We start from the raw sequence: 20,646 nt of genomic DNA, 5'->3' as shown, positions 1-20,646 counted from the left end.
TTATTCTTAGGTTTTGCTAAGTGTTGTATATAAAAACCAGAAGTTTTATTTTAAAGATCTAGATTTTTGTGAAGAGAAGACAGTCTGTTTTAAATATTTGAACCTTTATTCTCTTTTGACATTGAACTATGGAACACTCAGATAATCTATACCATGTTAGTATTCCTCTAAGAGAAAATGGGTAAAACAGTTTAGAAAGCAGTACCAGGAAACTTTATTACAAGCATTAGATGTGCTTAAGAAGTTGATATTCATAACCTGTAATTGTTAAATGTGTATGACTTAAATGTTAAAATCTCACATTTTAAGATAGTCTTCTACAATTACAAACCCATATGCCCAGATTTTCCATGGGCTTCGCAAACCAGAGAAGACAGAATGTGCAGGAGTCAAAGGATAAATATTAAAAATATATATTAGTTATATTACCTAATTAAAGCCATAATCTGTTAATACAGCTATGGATTTATTTTAAAAATTTAATTGAATATATTACTAATAATGTAGTTGTGTTTTTCAATGTCGGTAACCTCATTAAAGTTCTTCACTTTCATAAAGTCCAGATTGAGCTGCCAGACGCTGAAATTCTCCTTCAGGGTTAAAAGCTTGTTTCACATCCAGACCTTTACCATTAAGTGCTAAGTATTTGCTGAAAGTTGGTCGAACACGTAACAGCTTAGGAGCTGGAAGAGTTTGGTTTTGACGGACTGAAATAGATCAAAAAGAGATTAATTCAGAAAACCTGTTCTAAACAAATGGGTTGCTCTAGGTATTTAGTATCAGACAGGAAAAGAAAAAAAAGTCAGAACTGATTATTTTTATATTACACTGGGATTTGTGTTTCTTACTAAATCTTTCTGATTAAGTCCTTGGGTTGATAGCGTGACATACCTGCAACATCTAATCTTGTGTTACATGTCGTCACTCCAGCTTCATTAACTGCAGACACAGTATACCACCCAGCATCTTTCTTGTTTACATCTTTTATCAGTAAAGTAACTCTTCCAGAGTTATCATGATACAAACTGAAAAGAAACAATAATAAAAAAATGAAGGGCAGGTATTAATTTTCCTGTGAAACTTTTATGATGCCTCTGACTCAGAGGGTCAGACTGTAAGAAAACGAAGCATTTGGAAATTCCGAGACTGTACCTAGTTAATGCCAAATAGCTATTGGTTTTATTGAGTTTAATTCCTCCCCTTTAATTTTGTGTCATCATTTCCTTGAGCCATCTTTCTTTATTGTTAGTAAAAAGGTAAATCCTAGCTTAATGCCTTAAATTTTCGATTAGTGGAATTGGGGTTAATGAGGTTTATTGTGTTTCTATACATGTTTTAAAAACTAGAGAAAGATTACAAACACATGCCATTTATAATGCATTTCAAGTACAACTGGATTCACCCAAATAAACTACAGTTATGTCTAAAAATACTTATCCTACCTTATTCGATCAGTGTTGAATTGTACCATTTCATTATTTCTTTTCCAGAAAAGCTTTGGTGGAGGTACAGCTGAGATTTGGCATTCTAGCTTCACTGAGTCTCCCTCAAAAACTTTTTTGCTCTGTGGTTTGTAGATAAACATTGGTGCTCTTCTATGTTCTTTTGCTAAATATTAATAAAAAAATCAAGTATTTGAGATTTTATAAAAAAATAAGTCAAACCAAGGTATGAAATTTGTATGTTGATAAAAAAGTTTCAAAAAACAAGATGATTGGAAGCTTTATGTTTTACCATTAGTTAAAACAACATACAGTAGTACTATTTTGTATTATATCAAGTAGAGTTCTAAAACAGTAATGTTATGTGGCATTGAATTTATATCATGTTTCATTCAAAGAATTTAAGTTATATTCTCATTTATGTCTCTTCAATAAGGAGGCATCATGAGTGGTGGCAAGACTAGACAACTTAGGTTCAAATTGTCTATTTGCCCCACCAGCCATGCCAAATTGGGAAAAATTTGTTTAGTTTCTCTGAGGCTCAGTTTTATCTATCGTGAAATAGATAAATAGAAAATCCATTATAAAATAAATACAGGTAATAGTGACTGCTCTGCCTGCCACTACTACTCAAAACTACTGTGAGGATCAGTAGTTGAAGACAGTGAATGAAGAAGCACTTTCTAAACTGTAAAATAATATACAAATATCTGTAATTGTTATGTCTTTTTTTTTAGTTTGTGCTAAATCATTTTTAAAATTTGTAGCTTTGAGGCATTTTATTTTAAAAAGCTAGCACTTGTATACATAAACTAACAAGAACTTAAAATTCATCACACATTTACTTCATTGTTTAGCTTGACCTTCTAGTAAAGCTTTAGCTTCATTGATTTTTGGCTGCTATATAAGGCTATATAAGGAAATCCTCCCTTGTCTGGGTGGTTTAAAAGCATAATTCGTTGATGAGCATCTCTTATTTTTCCTTTATTGGCATAGGGAGATTTTGGTAGACTCTGAAAAACTTGTTTTACTTGCGGCTCCATATGTTTCATGGCTTGCAAAACATAATGGCCTGCAAATCCTGGAGCAGCAATGGTCAGTCCAACTGCTACCACTGTACTGGCCATGGCTCTGGCTCGGGTCCCCGGCCTCTGCCAGAGCGCGATTCATCCCAGCCCAAAGGCCGCAGCCACCAACTCCCACTGCTCTACCAGACAGCATGTTATGTCGTTTCTTTAATTACCTGAAGGAAAAGAGGAAATGATATACTACTCTACCCCTAGCTTTTCTGAAGGAGAAATGAAATTGGACAGATGCCTGCCAAGGCCTCTCTTAGCTCTAACAGTATAGTATTTCTGGAACTATTGGCACAAAAAGATTTGCCCAGAGCTTAATCATCTGAATTAGATTTTTCTTGATTCCCAGATCATTACTTGTCCCCTTAGACTTTTTCCCATTGTTATAGAATAATCTTAAAGATTTTTCACCAATCTAAGTAGAATGCAAACTCAAGGAAATTATCCATTCTTTAACTTGATCAAGATTTTATATAATCAACAGTGAATTGTAGCAAAGTATCTTTTGCATTATGCCACAGCTTAAACCATTACAAATGTAATATATATTTAAAGCACTTAAATTGTATTATTTTAAAACAGTACATAAGTTTTATAAGAAACTGCCTTACTGAAGACAAATTTGAGATGAGTTTAGCCATACCTGTTTTCTAAAGCAAGTAGGTGGGTTTTGTTAAAATTAGTAAATCTAGTAAAGAGAACATAATCTAAGGCTAAAAGTTAATATTTATTCCTCTGTTTTAAATTATGTGTGATCATGACAATTCTGTAAAAATGAGAATCAGATTATTTTGGATTATAGATCAGAGGTATGATTAGACTAACGTTTTCCACTTTAAGATCCTTCAGTTACATCTAGAAATGGTTATATAGTTTACCCTTGAACAATGTGGGGCATTGGAGCACCCTACCACACCACATGCAGTCAGAAATCTGTATGTAACTTTTGACTCTCCAGAACTTAACTACTAATAGCATACTCTTGACTGGAAACTTTACTGATAATATAAACAGACAATCAACACATTTTGTATGTTACATGTATTATATACTGTATTCTTCAAGAGAAAAAACATTATTTAAAACATCATAAGGAAGTGAAAATAACATGCAGTACTGTGTTGTAAAAAATCTGCATGTAAGTGGACATGTGGTGTTCAAACCCATGTTGTTCAAGGGTCACCTGTACTGCCTTATTTGTTTTGCCCAAAATTGCATCATTTCTTTATTTCCTTTCCTGAAAAGCTTTGGTTATAGGTCTGTCCTTGAAGTTTCACTGAGTTTCCCTCAAAAATGCTCCCTCCCCTTCTCCCCACCATCCTGTGACTTCTAGATAAAAATTGGCGTTCTGCTGGGTTGTGTAGACATTACCCTTGAATATGAAGTCATCTGGGCTTTTCTTTTTTAACACTTGCTTTTAAAAATACTGCTGGATATTAAGGAACTCTTGAAGATCTCTTTGAAGGCTTACCCAGGACATCCAACTGCACAGTAAAGGTGGCTTCTCCTGCTCTATTCTTGGCAACACACACATAAGCACCTGCATCTGAAGTTCTGACCACTTCAAAGATGAGTGAATGAAAACCCTTTTCAGACACTATCATTTTGTGAAAATCATCTGATTGAACTGGTCTTCCATTCAGATACCATGACACATCAGGAGCTGGCAGTCCGCTTACCTGGGAAGGAAAACACAAGAAGGAGATAACAGAATTTTCAATTATATCATCACTGGAACCTATTTGTCCGTTTGCAAATTTTGAACAATTCCAGTATCTGAGTGGGTTTGTGATTCAAAATGCAAAGGAAGAGCTTAAAAAGGTATTTGGTTTCAACAGTTTTTTAACAAAAACAGTGGAAATTAAAACTCTTGAAATTAATATTTTCAGACTACCTCAAACCACATCTAGCCATTTCGTATGTAACCTGAGGCTCCTTAAGATCTCTCAGTTACTATATTTAGAATATTATGTTATATTTCCACAAGAAATATGAAGGCCTGTGGGTTTTTTCCATAATGGTGACTGCAGATGAAGTCCCAGAGGGACATACATGTCATGATTGCAGATCTAATGAATGGCTTTACCAAAACAGAGTGCCCTTGAGCTGTAATTCGGCTGTTTAAATGCCAGTTTGTTAAGTGTTTTTCTATAACCCTCAACAATTAAATCCATATACTTTCATTCATAAGGAATCCAGAAAAACATTAAAAAAAAAAGATTCCAAAATGAGGATAATAAAAATGTAGGTCTTTCTAAAGATCTCTTCGAGCTTGAAGAACTCTTCTAGGCCAAGTGAGCAGGTTGGCTTGAATTTCTTAATGGAGAAGAATTAAAAGTGGTATTTTGCTTTAGAAATCCTATTGTTTTGGTAGCTTCACTTACGTCTTTGTTATGGGGTAGGCACTATTGTGAGTACCTTATGCCTGTTTACTCAGTTAATCCCCATAACTTTATGAGGTAGGTACATTTGTTACTCCATTTTACGAAATGAGACAGTACAGAGGTTAACTGCCTTATCTAAGGTTACACAGCTGGATAGTGGCAGAGGCAGGATTCAAACCCAGGTAAGCTTAGCTCCAGAATTTTTGTTCTTATCCACTATCCATGTTGCTTGTTAAGGTGTACAGCAAGTTACTTCTTTATTTATTTTGTTAGAGGGGCAGGGAAGGGCAGATGGGAGAGAGACACTTAAACAGGCTTCATGCCCAATGCAGAGCATGACATGGGGCTTAGTCTCACAACCCTGAGATCACAACCTGAGCCAAAATCAAAAGTTGGACACTCAGCCGACTGAACCACCCAGGTGCCCCAGGTGTGTAGCAAGTTATGAAGAGGAAGAGGACATTTTTCAAAACATAGTATCTTGTTAATTTTCCTCCAATATTTTTGAACTCTTACTTTGAAATCCATTCTGCAGAATCTTCCTTCTTCAATTGACATGTTCTCTGGCACTTGAATGAAACGAGGTGGGTAAAATTTCTCCTGGATTGCATCCTGATCATTCACATCTCCCCTTGAGGATGATCTACTTCTACAAAAATATTTTAATGATCACTCTGCAGGAAGGTTGTCATTGTTCTTCCTTTTACACAAATACAGTTAAGCCATTGTATTGGAATCCCCAGAGTCTACTGTTTTATGTGTTAGTGTAATAACAATAGAGACCTTAGGACATGGCATATTTAATGACTGTTAGAAATGGTAGCAATTTAAAAACATCTGGTACAAATTATACATCTTTGTGTCTTTTGTACAATGCTGTAAATTGATGAAGAAACTGATTAAAATGCAGAGTATCCCATGGACAGTTCTTATCATGTGCAATGATTTAGTAATTGGAATTGGGTTTCAGTTATGAGAAAGTTGCTTAACATGGACATGTGGTCCTGGCTTATTTGATGAAAGCATAGAAAAAACTTCCTCTGAGATAGTTCTGATAGTTAATAGATAAAAATTTTTACCATCCTCTCAGACATTAGAAAATTCACATTGTTTTTTATAAAAGGTATAGGAGGCTTGAAGGCTTTATAAATATTACATTTTTAAGCTGAAAATATTTTTGGTAGCAAAATATTTCTTTAAGATTGAGAATTTTTTTTTTTACCTTACTTGTGATGTGGGAACTTGCAGTCGTGCATGTTCTGAGCTGTGCTGCTTGAAATTAAAACAAAGTGAGAATGTTAATGTGGTTGTTAGCTTGAAATGAAGCAGAATTAAGTAGTTGTAGTTGAACATTTCTTTGTTGACCGTATTTGTGCAATCATGGTTAATTTCATATACAGTTGATCCTTGAACAACACTGGTTTGAACTGCACAGGTTCACTTAATGAGGTTTTTTTTTAAAGATAAATATAGTACAGTACTTTAAATGTATTTTCTCAGCATCTTTTTCCTCTAGATTATTTTAAGAATATAGTATGTAATACATACAGTGTACAAAATATGTGTTAATCTACTTACTGGTAAGGCTTCTGGTCAACAGTAGGCTAATAGTAAAGTTGTTGGGGAGTCAGAAGTTATATGTAGATTTGAACTCTAGGGGGGCTCAGCACCTCTAACTCCTGCATTCTTCAAGGGTTAACTGTTTTAAGCAGCTAAAATATAGTGCACTGACCTTCTAATACTTTAGCAAAAAATCTCCAGAATTAATAGGACTATTCAACAGGTATAATATATGAAAACTAGCTAGCCTTAGAATTCCTGGTGGTTCATTATTCATATGACTATATTACAACAAAGGGTGATGTGTCCGCCTGGTGTATTTGAAATGGGAACGCATAGTACAGATTGTCCTTTAGTAAATCAGGAATAGACATGAAGTCACTTGTGTTGGCAGTTGATAAAGTGTATTATGCCCACTGCTCAAAAGTGCACCAACAGCAATTAACACATACTAGACTGGAAAATTCTTCTCTTTTTAGCTCATGGCACAAAATCATGATGGACATCATGGAAGATATGTGTAGAGCTATGAGAAAGTTTGAAAAGCAACATTAATTACTTCCTGCTTAATAAAGATATATTTAAGCAAACATCTTTTAGGATTTATATTTGAGCACCAGAAAATTACTTCCATTTGAGAATAAAACCAGAAATTGATGGAAGTCTTAATTAATTGATCAAATACTTAGTGCTTATTTTGTGTATTTTACTGTGTTTGGCACAGTAGGGGAGACTAGTGAAAAATATATCTGTATCCAAATATTTGGAAAGCATCTATATAGCATTGCAGCAAATCTGAGTACAAATAATTTATTTTGGGATGAATATGTTTAATGTGTTTGGTCATTTTAAAATTCTTACAACTGTAACAGTTTTTGGCTAGTCTTAAGGTGTAACGGACCCCTAAATGTCCAGATGAAAAGTGACACTGTTAGTCTTCTGGTGTTTTGTCTTTGTGACATTTCATATGCTGATATTAGAACACCAGAAAAAGGGGTAAAATTTTAAGTTTCTCTCTATATATTTTAGCTCATCGTGGCCTCTCCTTTTTATACCTATTGGAGCATGGAAGTGATTGACTTTTGCCTCAAGCTGTATTTATAAGCATTTGGAAAAACACATTTATAAATCACATGTCAAAAAAATTCATTTATTAAATCAACTAACTTTTTGGTAAAAAATAAAAATAATCTGATTAAACCCCAAATATCCAAATTAAGTTTTTAACTTTTCCTATAATAGTGGTTTGAGTATGTATATATTCATATTCAGAGGTGTAATATTTCAGTTTTATGTAATCTGATGACATTTGGATTATTAGAGTATTTGAAGCATACAAAAAAAAACCTAGGATTTATCTTTTCTGATTTCATAATGGTATTTTTTTTTAAAGATTTTATTTATTTGTTAATATAATGGTATGTTTTGCTGCTCTCTTTTGTCTTGGTACCATGACCTTCATTTTAATGTTTTTATTTTTTATTTTTTTTCTTCTTTTTATTTATTTGAGAGAGAGAATGAGATAGAGCATGAGAGGGGGGAGGGTCAGAGGGAGAAGCAGACTCCCTGCTCAGCAGGGAGCCCGATGCAGGACTCGATCCTGGGACTCCAGGATCATGACCTGAGCTGAGGGCAGTCGCTCAACCAACTGAGCCACCCAGGCACCCTTCATTTTAATGTTTTTAAAGAATGAAAAAAATGATAGATCCTTGCCCTCAAAATCATACACTGAATTTATAACATAAACCATCACTATAACACTGTTTTGAGTTACTTCTACTAATAGAGGTAGTTTCGCATCTTCTTGCTGTAATCTGTACTAGTCCAGAGCCCAACACAGAGTAGGTGCTCCATATAAAATAATTCATTGAATGAATGTATGAACTGTTGAGTAGTCAAAGAGATTCAAATTGTTTTAATTTTCTGATTAGTTGCACAGTTGGACCCTGCTCCATCTTTTTAGTAGTTGCATTACCAGAAACAAAAATCCTATTTTCAGCTTCCTGTGCTTAGGAGCTTGGAGTTCTTGGGTGTCCAGTTTCATCCCATTGGCTTCCAGTTTCTTTTGGAATTTGAAAAGATACGAGAGGTAACTACAGAAGGAAGACAGTTCTAACGGTTCAGTGTGTTTCTCCAACTCTGTATTTCTCTTCAGGGTTAAGTTTACTTGTTAGAATGAAGTTGACCAGAAATAAACCTGTGGGATATTCAATTTATGCCCTCCATAAAGTTTATCCGTTCTTGGAAAGGGTCCTTTTGTTAATGTTAGAGCCATTACTCAAGGCTTTTTTATTGTTTTGTTTTTAATAAGCATTTTTGAATACAGAAACAGGGAATTGGATGTTTCATTAGTTCCACAATTATATTTTAAAACATTGAAATGATTAACAGCTTATGAGAAAAGGTTATAATTACTTTGGCTTAAGGTTTTAACTTCTGTCCTATTAAAGATTTACAATTCATAAATTCTCTATCCCTGCTGACATTGGAAAAAGAGTTCTAGGTGTAACGGACCCTAAATGTCCAGATGAAAAGTGACACTGTTAGTCTTCTGGTGTTTTGTCTTTGTGACATTTCATATGCTGATATTAGAACACCAGAAAAAGGGGTAAAATTTTAAGTTTCTATATATTTTAGCTCATCGTGGCCTCTCCTTTTTATACCTAATGGAGCTTGGAAGTGATTGACTTTTGCCTCAAGCTGTATTTATAAGCATTTGGAAAAACACATTTATAAATCACATGAGAGAAAAATATTCCAGTTAGGTAAAGATTACTATAATTTACCTGTGGTGAGTCTTGTGCCTCACTGTCATTTTGAGCTTGAAACACAGCAGCTGCGTTCTGTGGTCCTAGCAGCCTGCGGGCCATCTTCTCCTCATATGTTAGCCGCTTTAAAGAAGTCATTCATTAAGGAGATAGTAATGAGATTTAGTAAAAGTTGTTTGTATACCTTTACCTTAAAACCACCAAGAATTATACCAAAGAAGTATGGTTCTGCCTATTGAATTACACATATATGCTATGTTTTGTGTTTTATTTTTTTTAAAAAGATTTTATTATTTATTTGACAGGAGAGAGAGTGTGTGTGAGCGCACAAGCAGGGGGAGTGTGAGAAGGAGAGGCAGGCTCCCATGCTGAGCAGGGAGCCCCATGTGGGGCTTGATCCCAGGATCCTGGGATCATGACCTGAGCTGAAGGCAGACGTTTAACCGACTGAGCCACCTAGGCGCCCCATATACTATGTTTTAAAACTTTGTTTTCATTCAAAGCATTTCCCTTCCATTCTAGTGCCACTTCCCTCATCTGTTTTCCTCTTGCTCCTGGGAAAGGAAGGCATAATCACCCTTAAGTAAGGCTATCCCAAGTAGGGGGAAATTCTTCACCTTCCTATTTGTTCTGCGTGTTCTCATTTGCTCCGTCTTTGAATATAGTACTGCATATTCTCCCATGGAGAAATAACTTTTATTAAATGAACATTGAATATCGTATTTAATTTCTGGTTGAAAGCCGTGCAACTGGTATGGTAAATGTATTTGGATTTAAGGCATATAATGCTGTTTAAGAGATAAGTGACTAATACAGTGGGTACAGAAGAGTTATCTTATAAATCTCATAGCTATGTGTCCATCAGTAGTATATACCAAAGTATGTGAAAAAGTTGAGAGTATTTCTTATTGGTTATTTGATCATCAGACATATTTTATGAGGAGTAATGCTTAAAACAAAATTTTCATTAAATTATTCAGATTTTCTTTTCTTCATTCTTTTACATTCTTTACTTCTTTTGTGTCATTCTTTTACTACTGAAAACCATGAGGTGTTTTCATGCAGAGTATTTGGTATTGGATCCAAATAGTCCCTCTTTTTAGATAATCCTATCCCTTGCGGATTTTATGAACATAGATCTGTGAGACAGAACTTTCTTACTGAGATTAGATATTATAGTTTAATTGGCTTTTTGTGCAAAATAGACTTTTTGCTTACTTGATTTCCATTATGAAGAAGGCTGTCCTTGCATTTTAGCTTTCTCTCCAAATCTTGAATCAGAGCTTCTTTTGATCCTTGTATTTCATGGTCAGGAGTCCTTGCGGTGGGCTTAGCATTTGCACTTTGGGATGGTTTAGCATTTACAGGTTGGCTAAATGAAGGTTGTTGATAGCTTTAAAAAGAAAAAAGATTTTTTAAAAAAGTATTTAAGTAATCTCTACACCCATGTGGGGCTCGAACTCAGGACCCTGAAATCAAGAGTCACATGATCTTCTGACTGAGCCAGCCAGGCACCCTAGAAAAAAGATTTTTAAAAAAGATCTTCAGAGAAAGATGTGGTACTAAAATAGAATTGACGTCATTCTGTCAGTCACCTTTAGATAGGTTGAATCTACCACTTAGTACTATTAGTGTTATTAAAAACACCAATTTCCTAGTAACAGTCAAGAGGAATTTAATAAGAATGGTTACCAGCTTTTTTTTTTCTTTTTTAAGTCTTGGCAAATTAAAGTTTAGTGGGTGGAGGAACAAATTAGATTAGGCATAAGGAGGATGTCCTTCCTCGAAGATCTTCCTAAAGAAATGAAAGAGAGTAAGTCTAGTTACTGGCAGCTTGAGAGTTCTTCCAGTCTTATAATTGAATTTGGTAAGTTTGTTTTATGGGTGGGTACCGTTCTCAGCGCCCTGTGATCTCATGTTGATAGTTTGAAATTGGTGGTGATAGGAGTATGTACACCAGGGAAGTTGGTAAATACCACAAATCCTGACTCCTTTCTCTAGAGCTGATTGTTAAACATTTACTACTATAACCACTAGTATTTAGTGAATATCCTATTGCTTTGAATGGAGTCTACAGTTGACATAGTCTGGCTTTCCTTTTAATTTCCTGTTTTACACAATTCAAGTGTGGTACTATGTAATAAATAGCTTTTACAGTAACAGTCATTTCTTTAACATTGCTGAAGTGATTTTTAGAGAAAGAAAGGAATGATTAGAGGAGGAAAGAGAATGTAACCAGAATGCAAAGGGGGGTCTGGGGAAAAAAAGAAAGCAAATTTGAATAGCAGTTGAAGAGTTTGGTTTAAATCTGTACTTCAAGTTCTAATCCTAAATTATCTGGAAAGATGTTCTTACCCCTCTCCGTGTTCCCCTGTTGATTGTGACAGAGTGCAGGTGTAGTATTTAGGGATTCCTGTATTACATTTGTTAGGTAGCTCGCACTTTCACAGCTGTTTGTTCAGATTTCACCTAATTTATTCATTTAGGGCCCTGCAGGTACGCGCTTACATCTGTTTAATGCAGGATAACTGGTCACTGCCCTCAGTGAATATTTTAGTATTATCATAATAAACATTCTCCAGTTATCAAGATGAGGCAGCCTGGATCTCTTTTCTGACCTGTTCCTGTTCAGATATTCTCAAGGGTCACTAAAAGAATTTATAAGCTGAGTAGAAATGTATCTCCTCTGATAGGAGCCAGAGTTTCAATTCTTGTAGACTTTGGGGACTTGAAAGTAAAAAAGATGGCTTACTACTCACCATTGTAATATTTATTTTCACTAACATGGAGTTTTGGTATAGGCATTGCTCTATCAGCTGAATGAATGACTGTTTTTATTTGTATTCAAGATGCTCTGTATTGAAACTTGGTGGTACACATTTCTCCCCCTTACATTTCAGGTATTCAGGGTTGTCTATATTAATGCTTAACTAAAGTCTGATTTATTCAGTTAAATAAATAGCCAGACCAAGTGTTTAAATAAATAGTGAGTTGTATGTGTGTTTTTTGTTTTTGTTTCTGTTTTTTTTTTTTTAAGATTGAATTCTCATGTAAAAGTGGTAAAATTCCTTTGGTCTTATAGATCTCCTATTATTCTAACTATAATAGCCCATTTTTTAAATTTTGTTTTTAATTTTATTTATTTTAGAGGGTGAGAGTGAGCGAGGGGAAGGACAGAGGGAAAAGGGAGAGGGAGAGAATCTTAAGCAGACTCTGCACTGATGTGGGGCTCGATCTTACGACCCTGAGACCATGACCCTGAGATCATGACCTGAGCCAAAACCAAGAGTTGGATGTTTAACCCACTAAGCCACTCAGGCACCCCATAGCCTTTTTTTTTTTTTTTTTTTATGTTAGCCTACCATCTTTATAAAAGTCACATGTTAAAGTGAATTAGAATTAAATAATTTTGTTTTTAGGCTGTCATAATGTAATATATCTGAGAAATCCTGAAGGATTATAAAAACTAAGCCTGAGAATCACTGATATGTATGTGACCTAGTCAATTTATTCACTGAATTCCCTTCTCAGTTTAGAAGGCCTAAGTGTTAAGACTAGATATGTGCTCATATTTATAAACTAATATTCTTCTTGCACTCTGCTTTATAGGTCTTTTTTCCCCCTTATTAATCACCCAAATCCTTAATTTTGTTACAGATCATGAAATTGAATCACTGAGCAGGTAAGGCACACATGGTGAATGTCACACAGAAGGCTTTTTGAATAGAATAATTAGAATTAGAGTTCTCAATTTCCAGTTTGTGGTTTGATTGAGTAAAATGTTTGCTTAAGGGTTTCCTACTGATGAAAAGCTAAATAAAGCTTTCAAAGCAATCTAGGTCAGAATCCAAGGGATTATTTTTGAAGGCAGGGCAAACTTAAGCCCACCATAACAATGAGGGAGTTGGGCACAAATGTTCAAAGGGACAGAGCTTTCCACCCTGCGCAGCTGGACACCGAATGAGTATCAAGTGGCTGTGGGAAGATTAAGAGTTATCTATGGTTGCTGCAAATGGAACAGCTAAAGCTGAATCTTTGATCTCTGGTTTGGGGACCCTCCTATGCTTATTTCTTATACTCTCCATTTTTGCCTTTTTCTCTTAGTTCTGTGCACAGAGCCAGGAACATGGTTGAGCTTCTTTAATATTTATTTGTGGCTTTCTTTTCTGGTCAGATATTTGGAATAAGGTTGAAAGACCAAGAAAAGTAGTATAGTCAGAAAAGGTTATTTTATTTTATTTTACTTACTACATTTTTTCTTGGTCTGGGGCTCCCAGAAAAGGTTATTTTAGACTTAAAAATGCTCATATAGGAAATCTGAAAATAAGGGAAAGCTAGATGGAAAATGATCATCTGGGTAAAATGTAACAAGAAAAATCTATAATGTGTGATAATGGGTATAATGGGAATTTTGGAGGGAAGAGAGAGGGCTCCTAATTCTTAAAGGCATCTTTAAGAAATATTAGGTCAGGGGCGCCTGGGTGGCTCAGTTGGTTAAGCGACTGCCTTCGGCTCAGGTCATGATGCTGGAGTCCCGGGATCGAGTCCCATGTCCGGCTCCCTGCTCAGCAGGGAGTCTGCTTCTCCCTCTGACCCTCTTCCCTCTTGTGCTCTCTCTCTCTCATTCTCTCTCTCTCAAATAAATAATAAAATCTTTAAAAAAAATATTAGGTCAAACTTATGAATGCCATTTTTGTAGGTGAAAAATAGTTGACTATCAGCCATTTCAAGTGGTTCAACCTAGTATATATAGGATTCTAACATATGTTTTTGGCTTGCTTTATTTTGATTTTTTAAAACGTTGAAAAGTATTCTTTGCAGGTTGAATTGCTGTAGTCAGTTCAACTAAGTTTCCAGAGTTGTCACCAACAATAGGAATCCCTAGAAAAAGTAGCCTCCAGAGAAGACTGAGAGAAATTATCGACAATCTTAGCAAATCTGTTGGTAAGCCTGCAACAAAACATATTCCATCACACAGTTTTTCAGACGCCTCTGATTTAATTCTCTGGTGTTTTTAGCCAGCCAATGGATAGGAAAATTGATAGCTCTAGGCTTGCGTAAGCACAAAGTATTCAGTTCATGTTTTAAAAAAAGCACAACCACTGTGTCCTTATTCATATCAGGTTCTCCTAGGATAGTTTTAGGACTTTGGAAGTAGTACATGCTTGCATAAGGCTCCAGGTATTCTTCTCTTTATTTAGACAGAACAGTCAGCTCAACCAATTTGGAAAAAGTGTGGGGTTTTAATTACTAAAGGGAACCCTAAGGTCATTTATTTATTCAAGCCTTTCTTCTGATCATAGTAAGGAAAATTCTTACACTTCATCTGAATCCCAGGTTTTTACTAAAAAAAAAGTTTGTTTTGTTTTGTTTTGTTTTTAGTCGAATGGATATTCAGGGTCAGAGGGGAAAATGGACAGGAAGAAAAGACTAAGACTGAGAAGACATTTAATAGCCTCTGCTTATGTGAGAGGAAATCCTATCTGAGGAAGAGCAGACAGCTGCTCTTCATCTCAGCTGAGCCCAGAACCAGAGCAATTAAATTTATAGCATGGGGACCTTAACTTAGAACTGGGAGAATAGTTCATTGTTCTTTGGTATGTTAGATATCTTTTTTTGAAGATGGAAAAAAATAGGTAAGTAATTGTATGTGATAAAAGGGGATTTGGGTCTATCTTAGTGTGTACACTAGAGAATGGGTCAGATGACTTCTTACTGCCAGCACCCTGGTTCAAGGTGTTTTAGGAGAATTATGAAGAGACCCTGAGGTCACATTGCCTGTTTAGATAGTAAATAGTGAACTAGGACATACCCCACAACACTCCTCAGATAAAGCTCAGTGTATATACGGTATATAGTCATACATATAAAAAATTCACTTACTTGGAGTCCACATTGGAAGGGATTTTACTGCTACTATAATCAGGCTGTGATGGTAATATGGAGCTGAGGAAGCTGGCTGGGGACTGGTTATAGGTGGCTGTAACCCTTTGGCCTGGGTTGGAGCCAGCATGCTGCTGGGGAGAAGCAGGGAAAGCAGAGGAGGACGTGGTGATGTGAGAGCTCACTGTTGAGGAGGCAGAAAATCTTTGCTCTGTGCATTGGCGGGGCTGGATGATAATGGAAGACTGTTTGGTCTGGCTAGAATAGCTGGAGGTTTCGGGTCCAGGAGGCTGCAGTCTGGAGCCACATGGATTTTGGGATTGAAGGAAGTGTTTTGGACGTTCATAGTTAAACATGCTTGGCTGGTATATGGAAGATGGAGGCAACTTATTACTATAATGATTTGCTCCTGGAAGGGTGGGGTCCTGAATTTGGGGTGGCAAGCCTGGAGTCACAGAAGGTCCCAAGGAATCAGAAGCAGCCTTGGTCTGCCCCTCCTTGTTGAGATCTTGGGAATACTGTGCTTCTGTCTTTGATGGAGTGGCCTTCTCTTGAAGAATATTGTTCCTTCAAACAAGAAAATGATTCAGTTACAATATTTGCATAAAAAACAGTATTGTTTAACATTTTTAGGAGTGTATATGCTTTTTTTTTTGGCCTTATATGCTCTCAAGGTCACCTCAAGGTGGAACTTTCCTGGCTTCTAGATTTCTTCCTTTATCTCTGTCTTTGTACAACTGACTTTTCTCCTGAGAACAAGAAAAAGGATTCGTAATTGTTTGTTTGCCTCTGGGTGATTCTTAGGCATGCCCAGGGGCTTCAAGATACAGGAGTGGGAAGTTTGAGTTTGCCAAGTGGTTACTTATGAAAAGAAATTCTGTGATGTTGCTCAGTGTGAAAATTTAATGGTTGTAAGATTAGCTTTTGCCCACAGGGTACAGTTTCATTAACCAGAGAGATTTAATGATTTAAATTATTAGCAGTTAAATATCTAACATGTCAGCTCCCATTCTATCTGAATTCTTCCCGTTGCTAATGAAAAACAATGAATAGCTAATATACACCAGTTAATTAACGTCCTGGTGATCGGGGATGAATGATGTCTTGGTAAATCAAGGGGTACACTATGCTTTTTTATAAAGAACGTGAACATCTGCATTTACTCCTTCAACCTTCCAGAATTTCGTAAAGTAGAGGGAACATGTATAAATTGTTGTCAACTTTGAGTGTATTTTTTTTTTTTTTAAGATTCCATTTATTTATTTGACAGAGACAGCGAGAGAGGGAACACAAGCAGGGGCAGAGGGAGAGGGAGAAGCAGGCTTCCCACCGAGCAGGGAGCCCGATGCGGGGCTCGATCCCAGGACCCTAGGATCATGACCTGAGCCAAAGGCAGACGCTTAATGACTGAGCCACCCAGGCGCCCCTTGAGTGTATTTTTTTTAACCTTTCAATGCACTGTCTCTTTTTTTCCCCTTGATTCCAAATTCACCATAGTACCAAACCAGATGATAATTAAGGAGTGTATGTGTCTTTCTGTGTGTATGTATGTTACTGACTGTATTCCAGAGTGATATATAAGTTTTTTGTTATTTTTAGATTATACTATCTAGTTATTGGTGTTGATAGTCTCTTAGAGTTTTACTTTTTATTATTTTTCATATTTCATATGCATTTTGGATTAATTTGAAACTGTTTTAGCCTCTCTCTTTTTCTTTTGAAATGGCAGACAAGGATGTACAGAAGGAAGTAAGGCAGTATGAAGCTAGTTATGCCTTACCAGAAAAGATGGTTGCCATTTCTCTTAATTAGCTCTGCATTGGTTCTTCTGACTTCCTATAATAGATTCCAGTTTTCCATAGATGAATTTTTTGCCCCTAAAATCAGCCTTGAAGGGTTATATTTGCCTCTGATTCTCCCATTAGTATGGTAAATCTAAGCAGAACTATATACAGACATTACACACACAGACTAGCCCTATGAATTGTGGCATTGGTTCTGTCTTTATTCAAAATGTCAGGTAATTTAGTTCAAAATATATTTAATTTTACATAGTATAAGCCAACTCTGAGGTAATGATAAATCAAACTATTAATTGATAAAGTTACCCAAACTGTCATCATCAAAATGAAATCTTAAAATTGTTTAATTTCCTGTATTGAAGAATGTATCATTTTTAATGAAAAAATTCTAGACCAAATAACTTTATCTGAAGGCTGTGCATGTAGTTTAGAGTGAAAAGGGATGCCTGGGTGGCTCAGTTGGTTAAACGTCTGCCTTTGGCCCAGATTGTGATCCCAGGGTCGTGGAATCGAGTCCCGCATCGGGCTCTTGGCTCAGCGTAGAGCCTGCTTCTCCCTCTGCCTGCCACTCACCCCTATTTGTGCTCTCTCTCTTCCTCTGACAAAATCTTAACACACACACACACACACACACACACACACACACACACACACACACACACACACACACACACACACACACACACACCTCTAGCAGTTTTAGGAAAGAACAAATACTATTAAACAGCCAAGAGAAAGATTCTGTTGAAAAAGGACACTTAAAAGGCCATGTATTCCTTAATTTCAAGTTTATGAACACAAGCTTGTTCAACTAGAGTGCATTTTAGTAATTAACTATATTAGGCCTTTAAATTGTTGGAGGAAAACATCCAGAAGGAGCTTTAATTAGATCTTCTCAAAAAAGGACTCTATTTCAAGGCAAGTAGTTTTGTAGTTATGGGCTTATTCATTCCATTGCAGAAATGAATCCAAATTTGGTTCTTAAATTCCCTTTTAGGAAGGCAAATTATTCAGATTCATTTCATACAGCAAGGAATAAACTGTTAACAAATAGCCAGTAGATATTTTCCAAAACGTTCTGTTTTTCTTTACATATGTTTTCAAAATATCTACTATCTTGTACATTTTGGTATCAGCCTACATGGTTAACAACTACTGTTATTTTTCAAAGCTCAATTGAAAATATGTTCTTTCAAAAGTTTCATTGTTCTCATGTCTCAACAAAATTTTATACAGTTCAAACAGAGAACTCTGAAAAGTTTTTCTTTGTGTTTGTAGTTACTGTCCAACAGTTTAATTCTATAATAGATTCTTTTATATGACACTAATATTTTATTCCAAATAATGTTAAATAATTTACAAAGATTTTATAAGTAAAATACTATGCAGGTTCCTATTTAAAAAATCTTAACTTTTTTCTTTCTATCTCTAACATAGCACAGACTTGCACAAAAAGCTGGTTGAGGATATTTTGAAGCTCTAGGACATTACCACAATTACAATCAGACCAAGTGTGCCTTTTCAAGGAAAAATTATGATTTAAAAATATTGACACACAGCCCTCTTTCCTTGTACCCTTTCTATAATGCCTTCCAGTTTCAGTGGAACAAGTAAGTTACTTGCTCGTTGATTTTGTTATAATAACATGATGTTGTGACTTTCAAAGTTTTTATGTGAAGATCATCTTTATACACGTTCCTCTGATTTGGACAAAAAACAAAAACAAAACCCAAAGCTGTAGCAGAAATAAAGATGGGACTTACCCGTTGTTCCAGAGGGTGCCAGCTGGGTTTAACCCCCCTATTGAAGGGAAGGAAGAGGCATCCCCTTCCCTCACAGACTAATCTGGTGGCTCTGTGCTTAGTATTATAGCACCACTGACTTTTATCAGCTGCCAGACAGTGACATCTGATGTGCCTGCCTGTCCATCTACCTATGCTGGCGTGTCAAAGTAAGAGTCCACAATCTAAACAATATCTCAGATGTCTTAGTGATATTTAAGGAATGGGATTACATGAGCTTCTCTTGCAGGCCTCTTTATTTTAGATGTGAATTTTGACTGTAAGCTTTTGTAAGCTCATGCAGGAGGAAGAGCAAAGAGTTGGGAAATAGAAAAAAGTATATAGAAAACTCAATTTCTTTATCGTGGTGGGGGCTTGGAATCTTTCCTGTTTAAGAAAGGACTAAAAGGGAAACTGTATTCTGAGACTGATGTTCTATCCAGTAAAAATTCTCTGGAAATAAGACCAGTGATTGATGGTTCCAAACTGATTTGTATTGGATAGTTGTTCATCTGAAGCCTTTTTTTTTTTTTCTTTCCTCCTCTTGCCAAATACAAGTAGGGGTGGAGCAGAGTTCAAGCACTTTGTTTCAGGAGACAGGGTGTGGTCTCTGCAAAGGCAGGAGAGCAGGGTGATGGTGACGTGTCACTGGGAAGGTGGGGAGGTGGAAAAACATGATTTGATTTCTTAGCAAGTTTTCTGAATATGTATGGCATACGCCTCTTTGATCTTGTTCTTTTATTCTTCAAGAGTTTTGGAACACTTAAGAAATTACCAGACAAATAAGCATTCTGTACATTTAGGCCTTTATACTGTCAACTCTTTCCTTCATCTCCCTTAACTCTTAGCAGTTTTACAGTTTCCTTTCTCTTCACTAAGGAGACTGTCTTGGTATTTAGGTTTCCATTTTTGTGCGGGGAACTAAATAATTACAGAGGAAGAAACCTTCAAATCAACAACAGAAGTAATAAAGAGGGGTAGGTGGCCTGACGATCAGGTCAGTTGAGTGGAATTACCACCATTTAGTGGTTTCAGTATTAGTATGTTTCTCCTGTTTAAAGCATATCTATTACCCTCCTTCATGGGTGCTCCAGTATTGATTTAATTACCATATACATGAGGGTCCATCCAGTAGATGTTTGAGCACATATGAGCCATATAAAATTCTTCACAGCTGACCATATACGTGTATCTTCCTTTGGTGTTCAGAGAAAGTTTGATAATTGTTTCCTGGGCACACAGCCATTACTTAGTGGAAAAGGCATACTAGACTGGATGAGTAGGTGTTTGCCTACCAAGTCTTACTTCAGGAATTTCCCAAAGTATTTCTCTACATCTGCTCACTGATATTTCAGTTTCCATTAATAGGGACAAAGCCTTTTAATCCAAATTAGGGACACATAAAATGTAAGTGCAAGTGACAATAAAAGTAGCAAGAATAACCAACAAGTATAGCATTTACTATGAGTAGGGCTCTATTCTAAGCACTTTAAATGTGGTATATGTGACTGATACTTGGTTCTTCCAGAGAACAGGGTTTGATTAGGGCAAGAAAGAGGAGATACTAGATTTGAGGTCTCTTCATACCTAAAAGTTTAAGTTGTTATCCTACCAGGAAAGTAGGGAAGATGCCCAGGACAAACTATGAAGTCCCCCAATTTTGCCTCGGGCAGATTCTAAACATACCATAGTTGAGGAGGAATTTTAGTTCCATTTACTTTTTATCCTTTAAGCTTTATCTCTTTTCTCTCCTATGCCTTTGTAAGATGTAACATTGCTTACAGGGTAGTAGCTCCGTGGTACATCAAGGCAAAGGTTCTTGTCCCAGTAAGGGGATTAACGGCTGATTTCGGAAAGGAAAGGAAGGTCTTCCTTCATGGCCCCATTGTCAGAAGTTAATAGTCTATATTTAATAATATATTATGAATCTATTTTTCTACTTTTTTTAAT

General features: G+C 36.0%; 2 protein-coding genes across 3 annotated transcripts; both read right to left on the bottom strand.

Moving 5' to 3' along the window:
- Positions 1 to 87: 87 nt before the first annotated feature.
- Positions 88 to 18,788, bottom strand: MYOT (myotilin). Of its 2 annotated transcripts, none has more exons than XM_027606913.2 (10): positions 18,679 to 18,788; positions 15,114 to 15,680; positions 10,449 to 10,623; positions 9,249 to 9,353; positions 6,125 to 6,174; positions 5,419 to 5,551; positions 3,990 to 4,197; positions 1,443 to 1,608; positions 892 to 1,025; positions 88 to 707 (listed from the first exon to the last, which is right to left on the bottom strand). In XM_027606913.2, exons 2-10 carry the CDS (start codon positions 15,467 to 15,469, stop codon positions 535 to 537), a joined length of 1,500 nt encoding a protein of 499 aa, XP_027462714.2. In that variant the 5' UTR covers positions 15,470 to 15,680; positions 18,679 to 18,788; the 3' UTR covers positions 88 to 534. The 2 variants fall into 2 exon arrangements, with proteins under 2 accessions (XP_027462714.2, XP_027462716.2); XM_027606915.2 differs by having other exon boundaries at positions 6,125 to 6,171.
- On the bottom strand, positions 2,289 to 3,944 carry LOC113929776 (mitochondrial import inner membrane translocase subunit TIM14-like). Its single transcript, XM_035727798.1, is given in 2 exon segments — positions 2,289 to 2,348; positions 2,351 to 3,944. Coding segments are annotated over 2 exon segments (279 nt in total). The 5' UTR covers positions 2,570 to 3,944.
- Positions 18,789 to 20,646: the final 1,858 nt, after the last annotated feature.

Source organism: Zalophus californianus, chromosome 5 (assembly GCF_009762305.2).
Source record: "Zalophus californianus isolate mZalCal1 chromosome 5, mZalCal1.pri.v2, whole genome shotgun sequence".
Taxonomy (NCBI): Eukaryota; Metazoa; Chordata; class Mammalia; order Carnivora; family Otariidae; genus Zalophus; species Zalophus californianus.
The sequence above is the reverse complement of the archived record's forward strand: the minus strand, read 5'-3'. Positions and strand labels throughout refer to the sequence as shown.